The sequence below is a fragment of the Muntiacus reevesi genome, chromosome 6 (genome assembly GCF_963930625.1).
Source record: "Muntiacus reevesi chromosome 6, mMunRee1.1, whole genome shotgun sequence".
Taxonomy (NCBI): Eukaryota; Metazoa; Chordata; class Mammalia; order Artiodactyla; family Cervidae; genus Muntiacus; species Muntiacus reevesi.
In genome coordinates, this window is record NC_089254.1 from 72,840,676 (window position 1) to 72,861,692 (window position 21,017).

Here is a 21,017-nt window from a genome sequence, read left to right on the forward strand (position 1 = left end):
TCTCCTGACACTGACCAGACAGAGGCACCTGCTGGGGAGCCATCTGGAGGGGCCCACACAGCCTTCCTGAGCCAAGTGATCAGCATTTCTCTCCCCTCATCACCTGCTGACTGTCCTGGGTTCAGAATGAGGGGCCAACAGCAAACCCCAATCAGTGTTGGAATTAAAGAAGATATGCCCTGATGTGCCACTAAATCTTAATTAATATTTTGGCCATGCCACACAGCTTGCGGTATCTCAGTTCTCCAACCAGGGATCAAACCGTGGTCACGGTAGTGACAGTGCTGAAGCCTAACCACTAAGCCCGCCAGGAAACACCCAACAGTGAGTTTAGGGCCCACAAATGCCCTGCGTGCCTTTGCAGCAGCTATGCCCACCGAGCGTGCCGGGTTCTGCTTGGTGGTTCTGTCTGTGACCCTCTTTGGTTTTCACAACTAACATGGAAACTGGCCGGCACGGTGTAGGGCAAAGATGTGCCTGGGATCCTAGTGGTGGGCCCAGACCTTACACCAGGTCCCTGCTCTCTTACTCCCGCCTTCTAGAGCAGGGGTGAGCACCTCTGCACCTTAGCTCTGTGATAATGAAACAAAGGGACATTTGCCTGAACTCAAATAAAGGCCAACCACAACACTCTCGCTATCACCCTAGCCAAGAGATGAAAAGAGGAAATGGAGTTGGGAAAGACCTTAATGTTTAAGGTATTTTCACTAACCCCAAACCCTATGTCCCTGATGATACTTCATATGATAAACTGGGAACTTCTAAACTGGATGTACAAGAAGCCCAGGGATGGGGTGTGAGGGCCTGCCTACCCTGACTTCAGAGCTGGGGGGGATCACCACTTCCACGAGCTGTATAGCTCCCTGATCTACTGAGCTGCAGAAGATGGCATATTTCTGCACAAACACACTTTAGAAAACACAGCCCAGACACAAAGTTTGTAAACATGAACCTGGAACCTTCCTCCATGAGCTTAAAATGGATGAGTCTTCTTTGGGACCCAAGTTTGAGTTGCAAGCCTAGTAGAGAGGAAAGGAAGGGGTGGAAGGAGATGGGAGGGGTGGGGAAGAGGGAGAAGGAAGGGAAAGGCAGAGGGAAGGGAGGGGGGAGGGGGGCTCCCTCCTCATCTTTACACACTGAGGCAGGAGAACCCCGTCCATGCTCCTTACGCCTGACTTATGTCTGATGGGGCAATATTTCCACTACTGAACAATTGAAAGCTCAAAGGAAACTATTAGGTCAAAAACAGTATGTTTCCATCATTACCAACATGAATTTAGCTATTAACTTGGAACACACAGTTACTGAGCTCCTGAATCATGTTTTGTCTTTCTTGTCTTGGCTCAGTCCCCAGAAGGGAAGGGCAGAGAGTTTTAGGTGCTGACTCTTAGCTTCTCTACGTTAGGAAGACAAGAAATTGCACTTGTTCTAAATTTTCAAAGAGCTACAAGTTGACTATTATGTCACAGGACCAAGACCACAATGAGTTCTGTCAGGTCACATAGCAGCCTACTATATGCACATATCACGTGTAAATATACCTAACACACCATCGTTGGGTAACTTTACACAATATCTGTAAACCATGAGAATGAGGTATTCCATGCTAGGACAAGTTGGAATGGGAGGCTTTCTTGGAAGAGCCCTGGACGTGGGGCCCTCTGGGGACAGGGGTGCTATGGCTGGGACCCCTAGAGTACAGGCCCAACTGTCCCACACGAGCTCAACTCCTGGGCTCTGGCACTGACTGAAATGAGAGCTGAGCAGGGCTCTCTGCCCCTTTCAAATGCTCGGATCAGGACAAAGGGAGACTCAAGCTGTCGCCTGCAAACACAGCTATGTGTCCCAATCTCTAGGAGATTTGTAAAAATGCATATTTCCAGACTCCAAAACCAGAACTGACTCAATTGGCTGTGGGTGGGCCAGGGCTTTCCCTAGGTGTTTCTATTCAAGCAGGCTTGCAGATAGCAGTCTTTGTTTACCTAATGCTTTATGACACATTTTTTTTAAGTCTTAGAAGCAAATTCTGCCTTTTGTTTTTATGGTTGATTGTAAAAATACAAAAACATGGATTTTCATCAATAAAATGGCAAAAAAAAAAAAAAGTTTCTTCCCTTACATTAAAAAAAATATATAGGATCAAGGGAAAGAAAACCACTTAGTTCGGAGGCTTCCACAAGTTTTCGCAAGTTCCCTGGAGCTTTCAGGAATCAGCCCAGCTTTCTCACCTCCAGGCGTCGGATGATCTCTCGCAGAGGAAGAGCGGACTCCTGCCCTCCAATGAATGTGGTGGTGGGCAGGTGGAAGACCTTGTCCAGGTCAGACTCGTCCAGACCGTAGAATCCTGCATGGGGGAGGAGAGAGGGGCACAGCCACACGGGGGCCACAGTTTAGGAAAAGGGGAAGGGACTCCCCAGAGGAGAGAAAAGAGAACAGAAAAATCATAAAACCTCTGTTATATGTGAGAATAAATACTATCTTATAGCCAGAGACACAAACTTAAGCAACAAACCAAGCTGAGTATATTATTAGCATCATAGGAAAATGAGAATAAAGTTCATATTACACATATATTAGTCCAGTGCACCAATTATTCATAATTTAGAAACAAGTGTATTTCAAGGTCCCAAAGACACAAAGCAGTTTAGGTTTGAAAAGGCATTAGGTAAGTCAATCAGAAAGCAAATGAAAAATAGTTAAGGAGAAAATTCAAGTAGAAAATGAGGAACTGGATTAGAACTAGGTCACCTATGTCTTAATGGCAAGAACATATGTTGGTGGTGAGTGACAGGAAGTTAGGAGACTGAGAAGTGAGGGACAGTCACCAAGAAGCAAGCCAAGGGGCCTGCAGGGAGAGCTGCCGGGCAGCAGGGCAGAGGCTCCCACAGTCATCTGATGAAGGATGGCACCTTCTCCTGGAAGAACTCCCAACTGCACACAAAGAACCATTCTCCAAACAGCACTTGGCATTCACAGATCTGATGCTCGTTCTCCCCAGTCCAATACTGACACATATGTACTGATTAATCACTAAAGAATTTACTGTATCACTGACTATCACCGAATCATCATTGCTATCTGCTGAGCACCACGAGCATGGTGCCTCTCCCTCTGAAAGCATATTTCAAGCTGATAAACACATGGTGCAGGTGCTTTTTCCCAGGCATCACACGCTTGTTTCATGTTGCAGTAACTATCAAAGGGGAAGAGACCTGGAGGAAAACTGTCAGGGGACACTACCTTAGGCACCCTACCCCTAGAACACTGGGTGGAGTGAGGAAAGCTGCAGTTCACAATCCCAGACTTCATGAAACATGAAACTCTAACCGAGCACCCACAGTCTCCAATACCTGACTGCAAGATAAGACATTCTCCCATTTCTTGACCTAATTAAGTGTAAATAAGAAACACGGCCCAGTAAGGGACTCAAGCAGTTGCCTGCAAACACAGCTGTGTATCCAAATCTCTGGGGAATCTGGGAGAGTTGTAAAAATGCATATTTCCACGCTCTAATGCCAGACCTTGACTCAACTGGTCATGGGTGGGCCATGAAGCTCCCTTTCCTAAGCTGGCTTGGGAATGACAACCTTTGTTCATCTAATGCTCTTAGGAATGACTACCTTGATTCATCTAACGCCCTAGGATCTTTTTTTATTTTTTTAATTTTAAAAGCAAAAGCAAACTCTGTTTTTCAACTGCTCCTCCCCCCTTTTAAAATTAAAACAAAAACAACCTAGTCTTTTCACCTTTGGGTGGTGGTAGTGATGGTTGAGTGGCTTGGTTACGCTATGCACCTGTTTCCTGCTGTTATTCTATCAAGAATGAGGATGGGCCATCACATGGGTCTGATAAAGCGTGGCCCTGGCCATTCATAGCCCAGCTCTAAGTGTTTAGGAGGAAAACCAGAGTTACTTGGGGGGGCACTTTTCCTAGCTGGTGGAAACACTCAGCAGTGGGGGCTCAGGGAACCAGAGTATCCAAAGAGAGCATACTCTGTCGGGAACACTTTGATTGTGGAGTTAACCAGGTGACCTCTGTGTCCCAGAGAAGAACGTGGGCTTGTTGTGGAGCCCTCAGCCTCACTGTATGTGTGATGCTTCACTTCCCCAACCCTGAACTGATCATTCTTGGACTCAGTTACTTGGATCATTACTGAACTTCAAAGTTGCTAGCCCTGCTTCTGAGTTCCTCAGTCATTTGATAACTTAAATCTACAGATATCGGCTTTTGGGAAGGTAGCATAGACATATTCCTACCTATTCTCCCACTAAGTGCAACTAAAAACCGCAGATATCGCATACAAAACAAACCTAAGACGATGCCAAAGGGTGGAGTAAAATGCTGACCATCCAAGGAGGTCCCTTGGGTGTCCTTTTGGGCTCCCATATCCCAGACCTGGAGCAAAGAACATGGAAACTTCTACCGGTGTAGCTTTTTAAAAAGCCCCAATAAAAGCTGCTCTCTTTAAAGAACCAGGAGAAGGGCACCCTAGCAGAGCAGAAAACTTCTAGACCATGACTGCTCTATTCTACCCAAACATACATAACACACTGCAGCCCCATCGACACCCATGCCAGGCTACAACGCACTCTGACCTCTGACCCTACTTAAAGCTTTCAAAGAAGGTCCAAGAGGAAGCCCAAATTTTCATTCTCTCTGGGAGGGAATGCTCTAGTCCATTCCCCTACCCCAAAGTCAACAGAGACTTTGGGGCCCAAAACATCCATTCCCATGGGGAAGTAACTAGGGGAGCCCTTCCCTACCACAGCAGTATTCGGAGGAACCCTGCTATAACAAACATTTAAATAAGATCCCAAGTCTCATAATACCCAAGATGTCCTGGTTTCAATATTTTAAAAAATCACTTATAACAAGGACCAGGAATATATCAGATTGAACGAGAAAAAATAATTGACAGGCACCAACACCAAAATGACACATATTAGAATTATCTAATTAGAATTATCTCCTTCTCAAGGAGTCATTATCAAATGATTTCAGTGAGCAATTAAAACATGACAGAGACATGAAAAAAATTAAGTCTCAGTGAAGAAAGTCTCTTCAAAAATTGAAGATACAAAGAAGAACCAAATGAGAAATTCTGAAATTGCAAAATATAATAAACCAAATGAAAACTCAGTATGGCATTAGCAGGGAACAGAGGGTCAGTGAACTTAAAGGCAGAACAATAGAAATGAACCAATCTGAAGAATACAGAGAAAACAGACTAGAAAGAAAAAAGGGAACAAAGTGCTGGGGACATGTGATGCTGTGACAAAAGATTTCAAAGTTGTGTTGATGAATCCCAGGAGAAGAAAAAGAGGGAGGCTGAAAACGTTTCAAATATTACAAAAGACTTAATCCACAGACTCAAGAAGCTCAGTGAACTCACAGAATAAAGCCAACGAAATCCATGTTGAAATATGTTACAATTAAACCTCTGAATTTAAAGATAGAAAAAAATCTTGAAAGCAGCCAGAATATAGTGACACTTTGCCTAGAGGGCAAAACAACTTAAATAACACTGGATTTCTCTACAGAAGTCATGGAAGCCAGAATTAAGTGGCACCACATATGCCAAGAGCTGAAAAAAAGAACTGGTTCCCCAGAATCCTATATATAGTGATAATATCCTATAGAAATGAAGGAGAAATCAAAACATTTTCAAATGAAAAAAAAAAACTAAGAGAATTTGTCATCCTAAATGAATGGCTAAAAGAAGTTGTAAGCAGAAAGGAAATGATTATCAGAAGGAATGAGACAGGGGACTTCCCTGGTGGTCCAGTGGCTAAGACTCTGTGCTCCCGATGCAGGGGGCTTGGGTTCGACCCCTAGTCGGGGAACCAGATCCCGTGTGCTGCAACTAAAGATTCCAAGTGTCACAACTAAGACACAGCCAAATAAATAAATTTAAAAAAATGAAGGAATGAGACAGGAGGAAGGAAGAAAGAATGTGGAACTAAAAAATACAGGTAAACAAAACAGATTCCTTCTCCTCCTGGGTCTTAAGTATGTTTGACAATTGAAGCAAAATTTGTAATACTATCTGATGCTGTTCTGAACACATGTAGAGGAAATATTTAATATTTATATGTAAATAATATAATTTACATATTATACGTAGAGAGAATGAAGGGATATAAAGGGAGGCAAGTACACTCACATGAACTGGTAAAATGATGACATTATTAAATTGTGACACGTTATGTATATGAAATATCATAGACCTACACAACCACTAAAAAGGCTAAAAGACACTAAAAACACAAAGAGATATGATTGAAAGGATTTTATACAAATAAAAATGGAATTTTAAAGTATAGGCTTAAAAACCCAGAGGAAGTCAGGAAAAAGAAAACAAAGAAACGGAAAGGGAGAAACAAAATGAAGGATAAAATGGTAGACCTAAGTCATAACATATCAATAGTTAAATATAAATGATCTAAATATATTACTCAGATGACAAAGATTGACAGTGAATTAAAAAAACAGGACCCAACTATATGCTTGTCTACAAGAAACTGACTTCTCTTTAATCAGTAGTCTATAAGGTCTTACCATAAGGACTCAGAGAAAGAAGAAAAAAAAGAAAGAAAACCAACACAAAGTAAGCAAAAGTAAAGAAATAATAATTAAAAAAATAGAAATAATCAAGATAAGAGCAGAAATCAATGAAATTGAAAATAGCAAAACAGAAAAATCAATGAAAGAGGTGATTGGTTCTTTGGAAAGATCAGTAATACTGACAAACCTGTAACAGGAGAAACAAAGAAAGAAGACAAATTACCAATATCAGAAATAAAACAGGGTGTCACTATAGACCCTCCAGATACAAAAAAGATACTAAGGGAACACTATGAACAACAGACACATTTGACAACTCAGATATAAACAAACCATTCTTAGAACAGCACAAACTGCTGTTATCTACCCAGTAAGAAACAGACACTTTGAATGGCTCTGTAATTATTAAAGAAATTGAATTCATAAATATAAAAAGCTTCTGAAAAAGAAAACTCTAAGCCCAGATGGTTTTGTTGGGGAATTCTACTGAATGTTTAAAGAATTAATACCAATTCTACACAATTTCTTTCAGAAAAGAGTGTAGGAAGAAAACTTCTCAACTTACTTTATGAAGTTAGAATTACCCTGATACTAAGAACAAAGACAGTCAGAAAAAAAAAATTATAGAACAATATCCCTTATGAATATAGATGCAGATATATATATATATCTTTGTGTATATGCCTACATACACATACAGCAATATGCAAAAAGAATTATATACTATGACCAATTGAGGTTTATTCCAGCAGAGTTTGGTTTAACATTTGAAAAAACAATCAATATAATCTACCATTGAACAGGAATAAAGCAAGGATATTCATTCCCATGACTCTTGTTCAACATAGTACTGGAAGATCCAACCAGGGCATTAGGCAAGAAAAGGAAATAAAAATGAGATGATTGTCTATCCAGAAAATCCTAAAGAATCTACCAAAAAAATAGAAGTCCTAGAATAAGTGAGCTTAGCAAGGTCATAGGGTGCTACAAAAACACAATCAATAGCATTTCAAGATATCAGTAACAAACAGGTGGACATTAAAATTTTCTTTTAAAAGGGAAATACTGACAGGTAAATCTAACAAAACATGTACAGAACCTGTATGCTGAAAACTACAAAAAGTTGATGAAAGAAATCAAAGATGATCTAAATAAATAAGATACACTATGTTCATGGATTGGAACACAACATAGTAAAGATGCTAATTCTCTCTAAAATTGATCTATAGGTTTAACACAATTCTTATCAAAATGTAAAGAGTTTTCATAAACAGACAAGCTTATTCTAAAATTTACAAGGAAAGAGATAGGCCTTCAGAACAGCCAAGGCAATTCTGAAAAAAGGAAAATAAAGTTCAGCAGCTATAGTAATTAAGACGATGTGGCACTTGTGGGGAAAGATACTTATTAAGGGAAAGAATAGAGAACCCAGAAACAGACTTACCAAATAAGTCCAACTGATTTTTGACAAAAGTGTGAAAGTAATTCAAAGATAAGAAAGACAAACTTTTCAGTTAATGGTGCTGGAGCAGTTGACATTCACAGGCCAAAAACAAACCAACCTTGATCTAAACTTATCTCATCGAAGAAATGAACTCAAAATGGATCACAGACTTAAATGCTAAATGCAAAACTATAAAACCTTTAGAAAAATACAAAGGAGAACATCTTCAGGATCTAGAACTAAGAAAAGAGTTCTTAAACTTGATATGAAAAGCACGATCCATAAAAGGGAACATTGATACACTGGACTTCAGAGTTTAAAACTTTTGCTCTGTAAAGGACCCTATTAGCCAAAGAACAGAAACTACACAAACGTCCTTCAATGAGAAATTGGTTAAAACAACTGTGGGACACCAATGGCAGGGAATGTTATTCAGCAAATAAGAAAAAACTGGTGTTAGAAAATCATGCTGATTGAAAAATACAAATTCCAAAATGTTGCATATTGTGATTCGTAAAACATTCTTGAAATGACAAAACTATAGCAATGGAAAACAGAACAGTGGTTGCCAGGGGTCAAACATGGGGGCAGGGGAAGGAAGGAGAGTGAGTGTGGCTACGAAGGGGCAGCTGAGGTGATGCAGACATTTGTGGCTTGACTGCTGTCAGTGTCAGCATCCTGGCGTGAGGTACAAGATGGTACCATTGGGGAACTGGTTGAAAGGCACATGAGAATGTCCCTCTTATTTTTCATATCTGTGTTTGAATCTATGATTATCTCAAAACAAAAAGTTTAATTAAAACTGGAGTCTCACAAATATTATCAGTAAGATGGAAGAAAACGAGAACTTCTGAGTGACACCTGGCATGGAAGGAAGACTGGCCACTGGGGTTAGCCACAGCAGGCAGAGGACCCCTGGGCATCCCACTCTGGATTCTTCAAAGGGGCTCTGCCCAGAACCAAGGGTCAATAAGAATTCCTTACTTCATTAAGTAACTTTTTATCAGTTCTTTAAACATGGGAAGATCAAAAGAGAAACGGTGTCAAAAATGCCCAGGAGGCAGAATCTGAAAGAATCCAGAGTCCAGTCAAAGGCACAGTGCAGAACGTGGAGGAAAGGATGTGCCAACATGCAGAACGTAGTGTGGCCTCAGGTCCCCGCTGGCTACAGCAGGAGCTAGAGACAGCCTACGCTAAAGATGGAAGCGAAGCGAAGCGATGGTGAGACACATGTGAAGGTGATAATGCTCTTCAGAACACAAATGGACAGAAGCAAAAATGACACGGTAAGTAGCTCTACCTGCTGGGTAACAGCTAAGTGATAGGAAAAACATATCTCAAAAAAATGAACAAACTTCAAAACACTCGACAGAGTTGTGTCAACTTTCCCCAAATTGCATGCTGGGGAAAGTTGCATGTCCTGTTCAAATGAAGTCCTCAGCTCCAGAAAAGTGAAAGGCTCATTATTTTCATACCTCCTACTGTTAGCATTCGAAGTCGTTCCTTGAAAACTGCAAGATCTGAGAGGCAGAGTGGGATAGCATGGGTGAGCGCAGAGGGAAAAAGACAGGTGAGAGTTAGTTTTAGAAAAAAAAGAAAAACCCAAACACCCAAACCCTACACCACTGCAGTAACAGGTAGCACAAACACTGTCACAGACACAGACACTGAAGGAGAACAGGGGGATGGGTGGGTATGGTCTGAGAGTGACTTTGGTAAACATGGAAATGGTTCATGAACAGCTGGAATAAGGTGAATCTGAAGGAGGGAGAGGCTGTTTCCTGAAACTGAGAAGCCACTGTGTGGTGGTGGCCGAGACCTCCTCACGTCCCCATCCTGAATGAGTGGCTGACACAGAGCTCTCCTGGGAAGTTGAATCCATCCAGTCTAGACTGATTCGAGATGAAAAAACTGGGGAAAAGAAAATGGAGAAGCCTAGTTTTTAAGGCTCATTTCTCAGAACTGGAGCATCACGTGGCAGACTAGACCCTAAAGCTCAAGCTCCTTCTGGATTCTAAAGAGTGGAAGATGGGTCCCTGGACTCCCCTCTCGAGAACGCAGAACCAGGATGGAGGAACTCGGCTGCTGAGAATGCAGGCCAAGAGCCACAGCTGCACACACTCCTGCCCACACCTGGAAGCTTGCCTGCACTGGTTAAACTCAAGATGTTGATCTGGACACACAAAACACCTGCTGACCCTGCTTTCCTGGGTATGTGGGCCTGATGACCAAGGGGTCAGAGCATGGTCACCAGCACTGTGGCCGCTCTCGCCTTGGCAGTGCAGCAGAAGGCCAGCCAATGCATCCTTGGATGCTGATGGCAAGAACTCTGACTCAGAGAGGACGCAGGGGCGCCAGCTCTGAGTGGGTAAAGCCCTCCTCACCCTCGAGGACAGTGAAAGACCACCAAAGACCTCGGAGCCAATGGCTCTTAAGACAATGGAACACCTGGGTTCTGCACAAAAGCAAGGATGCACTGCTTAAGGCAAGGATGAAGACTCTTCATTTATTCCTTTTAATCCTCAGAATCAAGACATAGGACCATCCCAAGCAGCCATCAGTGCTGCCTATAGGACTCCCCCCAGCCTCAAAATGAACTGTGAGTGCATATCGGTTAAAGAAACCTAAAGGCAATATGATTGAAAGCTTATAACGGTTCACTCTGGGTACTGGGCATATAGTTTTATCTGCACTTCTTAAGTATTTTAAAAATAAAATGTGAACAACAGACACAAACCAAAGGAAAGTGTTAACAGTAGATATTCTGGTTGTCACTTACAGACAGCACATGGGATTCCCTGCACCTGAGCACTTTAAAATATTTTAAAAAATTACTTCTTGATGAGCACAAGACTCTCTGCTAGAGAGACAGAGCAGCTGGAATTTGGCCAAGGTGTTTCCAAGGGAAACATAGTTGGCAAGAAGCAGGGATATGATGCTAGGCCTGGGTGTGTCTTGGTCTGCCAGCTCCTGGGCATACAGGAAGGAGGCCACCCCTGCAGGCGACATGCATGTGCCCATCATGACCTTAGCTTGGCCTGCCCACCTGAGTCACTTGGACGATTTGATCCCAACTCTTCACTCACAGGTCTGGTGGCACCACAGGCTGCACAGAGCAACCAATAAATGCTATGTAAATTGTTTTCCACTGCTCTAAAATTACTAAAGTAGATTAAAATTCAACCCTATTTCTAGCTCATTCTTCCCAGCCATCAAGGGGACAAAATTCAACCAGAAAGGGCACTGTGGAAGGTCAGAAGGGTAGGGAGACTTCATGTCCTGCTGTGCTGGGGATGAACTAATCCACTTAAAGTAGCAAAAACGTTGCCATAACTTGGACTTCTGAATCGTCCTTTTAACTATGTAACTCAAGTTTATTTCCTAAGATTGACAATTTGCAAACACTAATCACGAAGTTTCATGCCTTCTTTAGTTTTATTTACAGAATTTGAGTTCTCCTTTAATTATGTTTCAATTTGATATTTAAGTACATTTCAATCTTTTTTTTTTTGTCACCGTGAATAGTTATACTACAGAATCCATACAGAAACCACTCGATGGCATTTTAAAGCTGGAATCTAACTCAAATGCTGCACTTGGAAGAGGAGAGCAAATTGAGGGTGAGAGTTAACAAGAACTTTCTCCACATCCTCACCCTGCCCAGGGCAGTCCCGCTTGGCCCAGAGACAAGACTTCCTGATGCCCCTCCCCACTCCAGCGAAGCAAGGACTGGAGCCAGAGAAGGACTGGAGGCCGGGAGTTGAGAGTGCACAGGCTGCCTGCAATTGATTGGTTTCTACTTAAAGTGGCAACAACTCTGACCCCTGTCAAAAGCCACACTCTTGGTCCTTCCTTAGGGTCAACCAGGAGAGGCCTTGCTAGGAAACCTGATCTGGCTTGGAGACTTCCAGCACCCCACCTAGGGAGGAATGTGGATCATGTGACCAGGCATCTCAGGTTGGAGCTCCCAACCCTCCTCGACTGTATGGGTGGTCGACTCAGTCTGGTTTAAGTTAAGATGCACTTCTGGGGACCTGGAACCCAGCCCCTAACATAACACATCCTGGCAAAAGGTCTCCTGCTCCTAGCAGTCACTGCACAATTCTAGAGCATAACCCACACCTAAAAATATCCAAACTGTTCTAACATTAATTTTTAAATTTTCATAATAAATAATAAATCACTAACCCCACCATCTCAACTATATCTGTGCTGCATTCACAGTACAGTCTGTGTGCACACGTCTGCTGGGACCACCTTGGAGCTCTGCCTGGCAGCCGAGTCTGCGGTCTACCTGCTACCTGATAATTCTCTCTTCTCTCCACATGTCACTGCAAGGGTTGTGAGTATTTGGGCAAGAACTCAGTAGAAACTTTTCACATTTTCCACTTTATTTAAAAAACTCTGAGGGGACATCAGCCCTGCTCACCCTGCATTTCTGGGCTGGCCAGCACTGCCCTTGGGAAGGGCTTTCTGCCTTCAACCAGGGCCGGAAGCTGCTCCTCTACCCCTGTGCTGCCTCAGTCACACTACCAAGTGCTCTCAAATGGATGGGGAGTAGTCACCGCCTGGGCCTTGGCTTCCCCACAGGGAATGGAGGAATTGTGCCGCATCTACCAGAGAGAGGAAAGACAGCTGGCAGTGTGGTGAGAGGGATGCAAGCCTGAGGACAGCGCTGTGTGACAAGCACACCCCTGCAGTCACTCACTCACCCCGACCACCATGTGGGCCACACTCACCATGCCGCATGAGCTAGCCTGCTTTCTTGTCACTCAGGCTTCACCCCAGTCCTTTCTACTAACTGTGGCACCAACTCTGGGTTATTTGTTCCATTGCTCTATTTCTAAATATCCATTTTTTCTAGAGACATCAGCAGCTATTTATCTCAAAAGACTGTTAATAATCACAGTAGCTCACACCTTCAGGGAACTTAGTAAGCTCCAGGCACTATTTTAAGGAGTTTATTTAATACTGCAACAACCTTACTGGTGAGAAGACAGAGCTAGTCCTGGCAGAGACCGGCTTTCCACGTAGGAAGCTGGCTTGAGCTCAGGCCTGAGGGTTGGATGAGATGATGGGCAGGAGAGCACTCCAGGGACTGTCCAGTGTCTCCGAACAGAGTGACCCTGTTGATCCAGATGTTTTTGTAAAGACCTACATACATCAAGGGTGAGATAATTCAAGACTAATTTTCCTACAGATTCAAATATCAATACATACTGGGTTTACACTATTTCCATGACTTTTCTATCATACTATTTTGAATTCTCAGGATGAGAGGCACTTTTCTTCTGCAAAGGAGGGGCTGCTTCTCAACTTTCTCCTGATGTTTCTGACAGGCTCCCAGCCAGAGGATGAGCTCAGTAAGCTCTGGGGCCACCTCTGTGTGTCTCTGGTTTATAACACCCTCCTGCTGCTTCACCCTCACTGTGTTGATGCTGCACCTTAATGGAAACACAGATACTTGGGGCACTGTTTCAGAGATGACTGTAAGAGGAGATCAAGAAGGCCTAGAAAGGACCCGAAAGAACGACAGGGGCCCTAACTCTGCACCTGCTCCCTGAGAGCTATGAACTGAGGAGGTGGGCAGCATCAACAGGGCTGGAGGCTCTCAGGTTTCACAGACTCCTGGGCTGGGACAGCCTGGGAGCTTCCAAGAAACCCTTGCGGGAGCCTGTTGGCCATGGTAATCCCACCCTGACCGGCCTCAGGCAGGACAGACAGGAGTTCTAGGCTCCCCAGGCAGTTCCAGTGAGTTGCAAACCACTAGGAAAGGTCTGAGCAGATATCAAGAACCTGGCAATCAGGGATGGCGCAAGAACAGGGGAGATGCAGTGTCAGACACCCCTCACCCCTGCCCCATGCCTTTCTCGTTTAAATGCTTGACTGTGCACAGGAACACCAGCCTCTGTGGCCCATGCCCTGCCAGGCCCCACAGTCAGGATCCTTCTCCAGAGAGTCAGCCCCAGGGCACAGGATCTTGAGCTATTCCTCAGGCAGCCAGTGCTTGGGGGCTCGCAGGTCTCCCAGGTGAGGTGGGGGTGGGAGGTCTGCCCTGCCCCAAGCACCTGGAGGTGGTGCCGATGGGCTTCAGCACAGATGAGTCCCAGCTGGGTGGGGTCTGGGTGCTTTGGGGGCTATGTGGTAAGGAGGAGGAGAGAGACTCCAAGTGTCCTGGGGGGACAGTGGAGAGAAAAGCCCACCTCTGGGGTGCACAAAGCTGTCACCACTCAATAAAGCAGCAGGATTCAACTCACATCCGGCCAACAATCTGGACTGGCCCTATTTTATATTCAGAAGAGTTGATCTAATCTTTCTTCCAAAACCTCTGTGCAGTTACAAAGTAGAAGAAACCCTGTATCCCCTAGGAGTGTTTCCAAAATGAAGACAGAGCAGAGACAAACCTCTAACAGCCATCCTGGGGCCAATGCTATTTGAACTCCAGCATTACCTGACTAAGGGCTTCCCTGGTGGCTCAGACGGTAAAGCATCTGTCTGCAATGCAGGAGACCCGGGTTTGATCCCTGGGTTGGGAAGATCCCCTGGAGAAGGAAATAGCAGCCCACTCCAGTATTCTTGCCTGGAAAATCCCATGGACGGCGGAGCCTGGTAGGCTACCTTCCACAGGGTTGCAGAGTCGGACACGACTAAGCAAGACCTCCAGTATTACCTGACTAGCTTTTCTCAACTCACAACCCAGACCCGCCTCTGGGGGGCGTTACATAATATTATTCAAGGGAGGCAAATTCTGTCCCCTCCCAGAGCAGCGTTAGGCAGGTAGGTAATCATCAGTTTTATTAGCATGCACAGTGTTCCTCGTAAACAACCTGGCCATTTAAAAATTAGTCACGTCATCATTTCTGTAGCACAGGTTAGCAGCACGGTGACTCAGAGCAGGTTAACTTCTGAAAGCGACCACAGGTGTGAGCCCCGCCCGGCCCCTGTGCTCACGACAGAGGGGGTGCGGGGGTCGTGGCTACAACCGCCTGTGTGCCACATGCGCCTCCCTGCACGCGGGATGCCTTCCAAAGTTTCCTCAGTGTGATCACCGGCATGTGAGAATCGAGACACCCCAACTGCACCCCTTGCTCTGGAATTCGCCCCGTCAAAGGCAGGCTGCACTGTGCTTCAGGGCATGTGACGATTCCGAGCAAAGCCCCATCTGGGCACAGGCTGCACTGCCCCGAGATTTGGAAACCGAAGCCAGATGTGCTAGTCCCTGGAATATCCTGGGGACCCGCCTGCCTGGGTGGGTCATGTCTTCTCTGTGCCACTAACATTTTCTGCCCCCAAATTTCACTTTTCAATTTTCAGGCTTAGACAACTGAGCTCATGTGATCTGGCTGAAAAGCTGAGATTAAAAGTAACTTGCCCAAAACTCACTAAGGCTGCATAACTTATACATGTCAAGTGATCAGAACGAAGGAAACTTAAGAGTCTTTCCCTTTGGCCTGAGGACGTCCTGGCTGCCACGAGCTGGGACACACAGAGAGGCGCCAAGCAGCGCAGCGCCGGCCGCCCGCAGACCCTCACCAAGTTTGTCTGTGGATGAGATAATATCAGCGGGCACGGAGGAGTCCAGATCAGCATCCAAAATTCCCAGGGGGTCCAGCTGCGCTACATGGTGCCCGCGTATCTACGAATGGGCCAGCGATGGGGGGAGGACACACACAAAAGGACAGGAGAAAAAAAGAGGGGAGGGGTAAAAAAAAGTAAAATCACATTAAAATTAGTGTTTGCAGATTCATTCTCACCCACGTTTGAAGAAACAGTTACTGGAGCATCATCAAAATTTACACAACTAATTCCGAGAGGATCAAGTTTTGCAATGTGGTGACCCCTGACCTGGAAGCAATAATACAAGCAGTCATTAAGCAGGTCCTGTGGGCTGTGAGGGGGGTAAAAGTTACAATTGATCAAACCTTTCCTTGAGAGCACCAATTAACCCAAAAATAAGCCTTAGAATAGTTTGTTTTAAAGCACTATTGGGCATAAAAGGCTTCACAGGTGGCTCTAGGGGCAAACAACCCGCCTGCCAGTTCAGGAGACATAAGAGATGCAGGTTCAATTCCTGGGTGGGGAAGATCTCCTGGAGAAGGGCACGCAACCCACTCCAGTATCCTTGCCTGGAGAATCCCATGGACAGAGGAGCCTGAAGGGTTACAGTCCATGGGGTCACAAAGACTCAGACGTGACTTAGCATGCAGGCATTGAGCATAAAAGCACTTCTATAAAAAAGGGATAAACTTCTCAGCTTATGATAAACCTGGAAGTCTAAAAGGACCCATTTCCTGGGATCCTGACACAGCCTTCCTGGACAAACAGAAATGGGAAATGCTTGGGACTTTAACTCGAGTGTGAAAGCCACTCAGCTTAGAACAGCCTGAGGTCCCTCAGGAAGGTGCAGATGGCACTGCTGTGGGATCAGGGCAGTAAGCACAAGAGTAGGCAGCGGCACCAGGGACCACAGCGTCTGATCAGAACCGTTTACAAACAAAAGCACAGGGAAAATCCCTCCCAACTTCCAAATTGGTGTCTTTAAGTCTTGGACCTTTTATCCACAGTTTCCTGCTAGCAATTTGGGAAGAGGAACAGCTCTTATGAAGTCGCTGAAAGACTGCAGAAATGACTGAGGCTGAATGAATCAGGCAGTGGTCAGCACACACCAGCTGTGCCTCCCTTCTGTAGAAACGCCTGCTGAGAACAGCACCTCAGCACACACGCCTGTCTGTTCTCACTTGCCCTGGGGAGAAAGCCTGACGTGCCAGGCTCCCCCCGCAGGATAGATCCACTGTGCTGCCTGTCCTGACACCTGTGGCAACTGGCCAGGTAGGCAGAGGAGAACAGCCCATATGGCTGTTTCCAAGAAAGAGAACAGTGGAGGGATGAGGACTCCACAGTGGGACTCCCCTGCCAGGTTGCAGCGATGCCAGGAGAGGCAGCAGGGGAGCCTAGATTCTGGGGGCTCCCAAAAGGGCTGCTCCAGGCCCAACTGTTCTTCTCCTCCTGAGAACTACTCACAGAGCAGATGGTAAGATCTGAATCCCAGGCTCTTCTCCACGCCAGGTAGATATCCTGGAAGGGGCTTCTGGGCTCTGAGCAAGGCCACGGAATCCACTGGTTCTGCCTGACCCTCCTCCAATGGGAATGCTCGTGGAGAGATGGCCCCTCTGGAGGCTCAGCTGCCCCTTCCTGCTTTTTCCTGCTTCCATGGGCTCTGCTTCTGTCCCCAAATCCTACCTTTTTGTATTTGGGCATTTACCTTCTCTTTTTGTATTTGGGCATTAACAACTGAGAAGGGGCAGTGCCTGAGGGAGCAGCACACCCTCGGGGTCACCGCTCCCTCCTGGGGATCAGCAGTTCCCTGGCCACGTGGGCATGGAGTGAGCTTCCCTGCCCACAAATCATTCCTGTCAACTCATGGAAAGAAACACAGACAGGCGCCATGGGTGGCAGAGGATCTACTCAAATGGCAAGAGGATGTCTGGGCTCCTTTTCTCTTGTCATATTTCATTTTTGCCTCCCTCCACCCCCAGAGCAGGGAGAGAGTACCTAGCGTTTGGTGGGGGGTGAAAGTTAAATGACCACCTTCACTGGGTTGGTGAGGTGCTGTCACGGATGGCCGCCCACCGCCACCTTACCTGGTAAGCCCTGATGAGCGACTGCACCGCCAGGTGATCCTCCACCAGCTTGTCCACGTTGGGCTGGGCCTCCACCAGGGGCCGCGCTCTGGCCACAGCTGACAGGGAGCCCGGGCTCAGGGGGAGTGGGCTCTGGTAGGCGGTGCCTGGGGGCGCTCCGGCATTGGTGTTTCGGAAAAAAATGTCCCATGACTGAAGACAAAGAGGGAATACACGTGTCACTCCACTGCTCCCTTAAGGCCTAGGATGCATTTTTAGCCAAAAAGAGAACCTCTCTTGGCAGGTAAGTCTTGATTATGTCCATCTACCAGTAGGCTGGTTGGGTCAACGTCTTCATACTCTGGATAGCCTGCTTCTACACTCCGAGGGTGGGTCTCTCAGAGGCTGGGTCCCTGCTTTCATCATTTCCTCGTGATAGGCCTCCTCACCCAACCCCATGATGCACCTACCCTCCCATCAAAACCCCCAAGGCCCAAGGCCAGGCACCTCTGCCCCACTTGCGTGTGCCAACTGCTTCCACACGGGCAGCCCAGGAGGGGGTGACTGGAGGCCTTCCTGCCCCATCTGTCCCCTCCTGGTTATCTAGCAGACCAATGCTCTTGGCATTCCTGCCTGAAGCGCTACAACTGCTCCAGATCCTCAAACCCCCACTGAACCTCCTGAGGGAGACAGAAGGTATTTAGGGCTGCTTTCTAGACTCCAGGGGCTTGGCACAGCCTTTAGGGCCCAGGCCTAACTGCTCATGCTCACTCCCTGAACACAGAACAGAATCAGGGCCTGTATGTGAGAGGCAGTCCAGGGCTCAGATGTGTGAAGCCTCAAGGGTCCCCTCACTGACCCCTAGAGAAATAGCCATGTCTGTGCTTTAGGAGGCTGCTCAGGAGTTAAGAGCTCAGGTTGTGTTGTCAGGGGCAGAACCTTAATTCTGAGCTTTGAGATCTTGGCAAATAACCTAAATTTATGTGCTCAGTTTTTTTCATCTGTAAGATGAGGACAAAAAGAAAAAAATCTAAAAAAAAAAAAAAAAGAAAGAAAAAAATCTATATTCTTCTTAGCGTTTTTTTTTTTTTTTTAAATAAAGACTAAAGGCATCTAGCACACAATCTGGTAGGCAGTTCATATTACTGGTAATAACTGATAATACTACTGGCTTCAATTTCCTTTGTGCTAATGTGAACTAACTCCTCTTCCTATTATTTTTGACTATTTTGTGTAGGACTCTTTTTTTTTTTTTTTTTGGTCAATGCTGTGTGGCTTGTGGGATCTTAGTTCCTGACCAGGGACTGAAATTGTGCCCCCTGCAGTGGAAGTTCGGGGTCCTAACTACTGGAATGCCAGGTAACTCCCTGATTCAATTTATAATTTGCACAGATACTGTGAACTATAATAGTTTATCTTAGATGAAGATGTGAGGCTTTAAAAAAATGTAGAGGTCAGAAAAACTAAGATTTAATAAACCTTCATTACAAAAAAAATATATAGTAAAACTCAAGCAGTTTAGACCCTGGAGAAGGAAATGGCAACCCACTCCAAAATTCCTGCCTGGAAGATCACATGGACAGAGAAGCCAGGTGGGCTGCAGTCCATGGGGTCACAAAGAGTTGGAGACGATTTAGCAACTAAATGACAAGAAGCAGCTTAGAAAGGTGAAAACACTGTCTTTCTTCTCTGCCATGCGTTCTTCCAGTTTCTAAGATTCTTCTGTCAATGAACTCTGGTGAGACTCCTTGAAAAATCTGGAGAGGAGAAACTTGACTAGATTTGTGTGCACCTTCCTAGTAAAAGGGGCCAAGATGTTGTTCAGATGGGCTTGTCTGGGAGCTTGCACAGGTACCAAATGGGTCTGTGTCTGGGCAGAAACCTGGAGATTGGTCCTGAAGATCTTCTGGCTTTTTCAGGCAGGTTCTTTACGATGCGTAGACAGATGACTTGGATGGTCCAAGAGACGGCTGCATGCTACTGCCAGTCAACCCTCTTGGGATGGGCATCGGCCTGGAACATCAGCAGCCCAGCCTCTCACTAAAAGTGTTTCTGAGGGGAGTGCTCCAGAACATTTATATCATTCTACAATAAGAACATATTCCTTTTGTATTCAGAAAAATTAATTTAAAAAAAATCCAACTATTAGGGAGATGATTATACAACATGGTAAATACATGAAAAAACAGAACTGTATACTTTTTATGTGAATTCTATCTCAGTAACAATTTTGAAATGCTTTAACAAATATCACTATTCAAAGTTTTATTGTTTTTACCATTCTAGTTACTTTTAAGTTTGTCAGTTGATGGTAGAAGGGAGATCTGGGGTTCTCTTGTGGTGCCAGCCATAACACTGACTGTAGAGAACATCACATCATGCAACCTGACAACCAATGGCATTCTTCATCTGGGGCATGGAATCCCAAGACCAATCTCTCCCTCTGAGTTCTCTAACAGGAGTAAAAGCAGTATGTCACCAGAGAAAGCAACTGACTTACTCCTGTGAGAGAAAAAGAGAGGATGTCTCAGGATCAGCAGCCTAGGGCAAGGTAAGGCTGCCCAAGCTCGGCATCCACCTAGTTCCTTATGAGAACCTAAGGAGCAGACATGCTGAACACCCCCCCAAACATTTCCAACTTTGTGGAGCTTGAACAGCAGGCCATGTAAGCTCCACGCATTCTGGGAGCAGCTCTGGCCCAGGGCTCTCTGTGGCTCCCACCCATGCCTCCAGTAACCGAGGGCCTGGACTACAAGGAGCCCTGCTGACATAGCAGGCAACAGGGCAAGAGTCAGCCCAGCCTTGCACGCCAAGAACTAACAGCCTTGTAAAACCCGATCCAGTTTCTACTTTGCCCCCAGCTGGTTCTGGCACTGGAGTCCCCACCCTTACCTGTGTCTACACTAAGTCCTGTTATGGACACACACCTTGGGGCTGTAAGGGGGGGTGGGGCCAAGCCTCTGAGCAGCACACTTCCTTCAAGCCTTAAACACCATCTTCTGCCTCACAGAATACATGAAGATGTGTCTGAAATGCAGTGGCAATTGCCCAACAAGACCTTGGATAGAGAGGGTCCCCTTGCTACACGCCGACCCCTCATCCTGAGAGGCACCAGCTGCTAAAAGATCCAGAGCCAAAAGGCACAGCAAAAACCACAAGTTCATCTCTCTTCAGAAAAATCAGCTTTGACTAACAAGAACATTGGTGGCAGCTGCAGAGGTGGGGTGGGGGGAGGCAAGTTATCACACCGATGCTCTGAGCACCTGGCATGCCAACCACACCTTCCTGGGAAAGGTGCAGGTAAGTAGGACTGACACAGCGGCCACCAGGCAGAGATGCTGATCAGGTTAAGTGAGTCAGAGCAGGGCAACCCAAGGATAAACAGCATC

General features: G+C 45.7%; 1 protein-coding gene across 3 annotated transcripts in view; it reads right to left on the reverse strand.

The window, feature by feature from the left end:
- OGDH (oxoglutarate dehydrogenase) overlaps positions 1-21,017 on the reverse strand; it is a 67,052-nt gene that overhangs the window by 21,493 nt on the left and 24,542 nt on the right. Inside the window, exons 3-6 of one of the 3 annotated variants that reach the window (XM_065939937.1) lie at positions 17,650-17,841; positions 15,542-15,644; positions 9,484-9,528; positions 2,229-2,344 (exon numbers count right to left, since the gene is read on the reverse strand). In XM_065939937.1, the coding sequence (XP_065796009.1) occupies positions 2,229-2,344; positions 9,484-9,528; positions 15,542-15,644; positions 17,650-17,841 (456 nt within the window). Of the gene's footprint in view, positions 1-2,228; positions 2,345-9,483; positions 9,529-15,541; positions 15,645-15,762; positions 15,854-17,649; positions 17,842-21,017 lie in introns of all 3 variants that reach the window. The other 2 variants (XM_065939938.1, XM_065939939.1) reach the window with 2 other exon arrangements.